This window comes from Solanum stenotomum, chromosome 5, assembly GCF_019186545.1.
Source record: "Solanum stenotomum isolate F172 chromosome 5, ASM1918654v1, whole genome shotgun sequence".
NCBI classification, from domain to species: domain Eukaryota; kingdom Viridiplantae; phylum Streptophyta; class Magnoliopsida; order Solanales; family Solanaceae; genus Solanum; species Solanum stenotomum.
Genome location: NC_064286.1, coordinates 50,928,979 through 50,933,850, shown reverse-complemented (window position 1 = coordinate 50,933,850; position 4,872 = coordinate 50,928,979). Strand labels below are relative to the sequence as shown.

The following is a 4,872-nucleotide window of genomic DNA, read 5'->3' as shown; positions in this document are numbered from 1 at the left end:
CACCACAACTGGGAACCGGAAAACTAGGAGCACTTTCTTTTAATAGCTCTGCTGAACCCCAAGCAAAATGCAAGAGAGGACACAACACATAGATGATGGATAATGTCATGCTGTGTAGCATGCTTAACATTGCATAACTGGACATGCAAAACACTCCCAATAAAAGATCTTCATAAATGGTGGATACCGCAACAACAGAGTTGTGCTAATGAAGACTTGTCATTATATGTTCACTAATTAATGATGGAAAAAAATATATGTTCAATATTTAATCTTAAAGACAACTCCTTAACATAGATGATTTAGAGAGTCCCTCAATAAAGGTAGCCACCACATAGGACAACTGCTTGATCTTATACCACATTACGATACTCTACAAGTATTTGATTAATAATAAAGCAATAAATACCCAAAAAGGAAACAAGTTGCATACCGTCCAACAATAATCTTTTGATTTTTTTAAGTGGAAAAGACAAATAATGGAGACAGAATAGTCTGGTGAAGATGGCTAAAGCTAGCTCGTATGGAAATGAGGACAAAACGTGCTTGATGCCCATGGTGGTAGCCATCTATCTCCAGATCCTGTAATTACTCAATCTTATACTAGTAAGTGTACTCTCAATTTGTTCCTCAGAATCTCTATTTCACCATTTTTACGGCTATTCAGAAATGGGATATTTTCTCTAGCCAAAATGTGGAAACTACATCATTTGGCAATTTTTCATAAAAGACACTACATTTGTCTATATTTTCCACCTGATTAGCTGGCAAACTATAATTACTTGAGCATATTGCTGGCTCAGTTTTAGCAGCATTACCAGCATTTTTCTTTCAAAGCTCCACCCAGGTCAGTACTTAAACCTTTTTTAAGCTTTCACAAATAAGGGTACTCTCCCATCAGGCCATTATACACACTCCTTTACTCACTAAGCCATACTTCAAACTCTTTGTTCTGTATGACATATGATACATTTTATACCAGGATTTAAAGGTTGCAATTGTGTAAATAAATACTCATACTACCCTAAACATGTCATACACAAGTAGAACCTTAGAGAAATTATATAGAATCCTAAAATAGAATAGTTACCTCACAGTATGATCCATGATAGAATTCACACAATATCCTTCACAAGAAGTCTCAAGGGAACATTTCACACAAACTTCCACACCTCAAAATCAAAATTAATCTCTACTAGACAAGTGTCAAATCTTGCTAAATATGTTTTCTTAGACAAGCAAGCATACAGCTCAAGGTAATGGTTGGAAATACCTATAAGACAGATTTTAAGCATGGAAGTGGAGGAAATATGGAAGTAAGGAGGAAAGCAAGAGAAGCAAAAACAAGGAAAAGAGAAGGAAGTCAGGAGGTACTAAAATTTCTTAAAGCACGCTCCTTTACTCAAAGCATATTTCAAGCTCTTAATTTTTTAATTTTCTTTTGGCTTCCTACCTGATGTTTTTGTAGCCAATTTGGGGGCAGATTAATCCGGATTCCCATTGGCAAGTCTAGTTTTGGAGGGGAGGGAAGCACTCCCTACCTACAATAGAAGACTCCATCCTCAGTGTTGGAACCCAAAACATGTAGTTAAAATAGTGGATATTCATCAGCCCAAGGCACTACTCTAAACATGTCATACACAGGTACAAACTTAGAATCCTAAAACACGAGTTGTTACCGTATAGTATGATCCATGACAGAATTAGCACAATGTCGAAGAAATCTTCCTACACATCTCAGAATCAATCTCTTCTAGCCAAGCAACAAATCTTGTTAATTTTTTTTCCTTAACATGCTGAGGGAACCCCCAACTCCAAAGAGAAGCATATACATATTTTAGAAAGGTAAAATGTAAGATACGCTCAATAAATCCATATGAATATCTAAGAAGTATGATTATCACAAAAGAACACAACATCAGTTTCACTACATCAACAACAGGTCAACAAAAATTATATATTATACAAAAGAGCAAAATAGCAGGAAAACAAACCAAGGAAGAAGAGAACTTTACAAGTTGATTAGATTAGGTAATGATGGTCAATCCGAATGTGAAGAAGAAGAAGAAGAAGAAGAATCATAGTAATATTGGGGAGGAGGCGCAGCAACAAAATCTTGGTTATCATAAAGTGATGAAGATGAAGAAGAAGCATAAGAATTGTAAGAGTAACGGCGATAGTAATAAGGGTCAGGAGGGACACAAAGGAAAGTCCAAACACAAAGAGCTAAGCGACCCAATTGTTGAAGAGGGAAGCAGATGACCAGATCCAAAAGCTCTTCGCTGTCAATTGGGTCTGCCAGACATGACAAAAATTGCCAAACTTCTGCTGATGTCTTAGCCACTGACACCAGTAATACTCCATTGAATGGCATTTCTCTAATCCTTCAATTTCAATGTCAGATTTTTTTGGGTTTCTAATACTCCATGTCCCTTCTTCTTAGCATTTCATCAAGCAGTTGGTGTTGTTGACCACGGCTTGAGTTGGTAGCAATAATATGTTGACTCTATTTGTTGGCTAACACCATGTTTGGCCAAATTTAGTTTTATTTGAGACTGCTTATTTTTTTTAAAAAAAAATGCTTAATGTAATCAAATCTTTGGATGAAAATAAAAAGTTTTCAAAAGTTAAAAAGAAAGTTTGTTCATAACAGTACTTTTGAAAAAATATACATTTAAAATTGTTTTTAAAAAAACTTGGTCAAATACTAATTATTAATAAAAAGTTTTTTTATTTACTTATGAGAAAATGGTCAAAAGCCTTCCCTACCTATAGCCGGATTTCAACTACACACTCATATTTTACGGGGGTTCTATTACCCCCTGAACATTTTAAAAGTAGAATATATAACCCCTTAATAACTCACCCCCAGATTCGTATTAAGTAGTGCTAGACACGCGCCCGCCACGAAATATATATTTTTTTAATGTATAAAATTCAATTATTTTGTTTTCTTTCATCTCCCGGCATGGCATCAGCCACCGGCCGGAGATTTTTCATCCATTTTCATCCAAATTTCTCTCGATTCAATCTTCAAAAATCCCCAATTTTTTTCAATAATCGCCTAATTACCCTTCAAAATCTCAATTTCTACACCATTTTCTGCTTTTTCTCTCAATATTGATGAAATTTCACTCAAAATCATTAACAATTTAATGCTTCAAAAAGTCGGTCAATTTTGGGGATTAAATTTTTAGATGCAATTAGTTTAGTTTAGTTGGATAGAAATCTTTAAAATGAAGATATTGTAAGATTTTTGTACTATTCGATATTTATTGTAGATTTGATAGTCAAAGCTTTATCAGATCTGAAATAGGAAGGTAGATGCAATACCTAACTATTTAAATTTTGTGTTTATGCTTGAATCTGCATTTCCTACTTTAAAAATCTTGAAGCTACAAAGAAAGTGGCAATGATGGTTCACAACGAAATTGATGGTTGATGGGTCTGTTCTCACATAGTGGAAGGCCGATGAAGACGAAGAATTGGTGGTGGATGAGTGAAGTTCACATGGTGCCGCCGCCGCTGCAGCCCATGTTGTTGTTGCTGGTGTTTCTTGTTAAAGAGAAAGAAGAAAAGGTTGCGGTGTTTCTTGTTAAAGAGAAAGAAGAAAAGGTTGCTGGTGTTTCTTGTTAAAGAGAAAGAAGAAAAAGAACGTTAAAAGTAAAATAAAAGGAAACATAAAAAAAATAAAAATTAATAATGAAATAAAAGAAACACTTATAAAGTTAAAGTTTTATTATTTGTTTTTGCTCACTCTCTCAAAGAGAGTGAACTACACATTCATTGCTACCTTAGCACATAGGGAGCAAATAACTCCATTTTAAAATAGTCTAAGAGGGTAATAGGACCACCCTAAAGAATGAGTGTGTAGTTGAGCTTTTGACCATTTTCTCTTTACTTATTGATCAAATACAAATTATTTATCACCAATAATATTTTTTTGAAAAGTTCCTTTTATTTTTATTTTTTTTAAAAGAGCATTTTTTAAAATACAATGATTTTAGAAATTTGTCCAAATAGGCTATTATCCTTTAGAGGGTTAGTAATTTTTTCTTTTTCAACTAGAACGTTTAAAATTTTGTTACTTCCTCTGTATCAATTTATATGACTTGCTTTCTTATTTAGTCAGTCCAAAAAAGAATGACACATTTCTATGTTAAGTACAATAATTTAACTCTAAAATGTCTATTTTATTCTTAATGAAATAATTTATAACCACACAAATTTCTATCATTCATTTTAGACCACAAGTTTTATAAGTCTTCCTTCTTTTCTTAAACTCCGTGCCGAGTCAAAGTACCTCACATAAAATGGGACGGAGGGAGTATAATTTTACTTGTATCTACCTATGAAATATATTCGAGATCCAACATAGCAAAAAATATTTTTAAATAACCGTAATTTCAAAAAACACAATGTCCGTCATTTAGTAACGGATCACATTTTCAATACTCATTTTGAAAAGACGACACACATGTATGTTATTAATGTTTTCAACCATATGTAGAATCACATTACTCCACTCATGCTAGATAGGTATTGCTCGTGCTGCTAGCACATGCCCAACGTATAATTTATTATGTAACTAAAATTAATGAGTTGAGTATTAAACAAATAAAATAAAATATGTTTCAATAAAAAAATTACTAATTTGAACATATTATAGCTATCAAATTTGTTCATTATATATTCATGTGAATGTCAAACTACTGAATGTTGAAATGAGATATTTACATAGTTTGAACATTTCTATATGTGAGATTGTTAATTACATTTACATACTATTTTAAATTAGACAAAAATAGATGCATCTTTCATGATTGAATCTTGTAGACTATCTTTGATCAAAACCACCTGTTACATTAAAAT

The 4,872-nt window shown here is 32.9% G+C and overlaps 1 protein-coding gene across 1 annotated transcript; it reads right to left on the bottom strand.

Moving 5' to 3' along the window:
- Positions 1-1,969: 1,969 nt before the first annotated feature.
- Positions 1,970-2,489, bottom strand: LOC125865424 (uncharacterized). Its single transcript, XM_049545620.1, has one exon. It carries the CDS (start codon positions 2,372-2,374, stop codon positions 2,042-2,044), a length of 333 nt encoding a protein of 110 aa, XP_049401577.1. The 5' UTR covers positions 2,375-2,489; the 3' UTR covers positions 1,970-2,041.
- Positions 2,490-4,872: the final 2,383 nt, after the last annotated feature.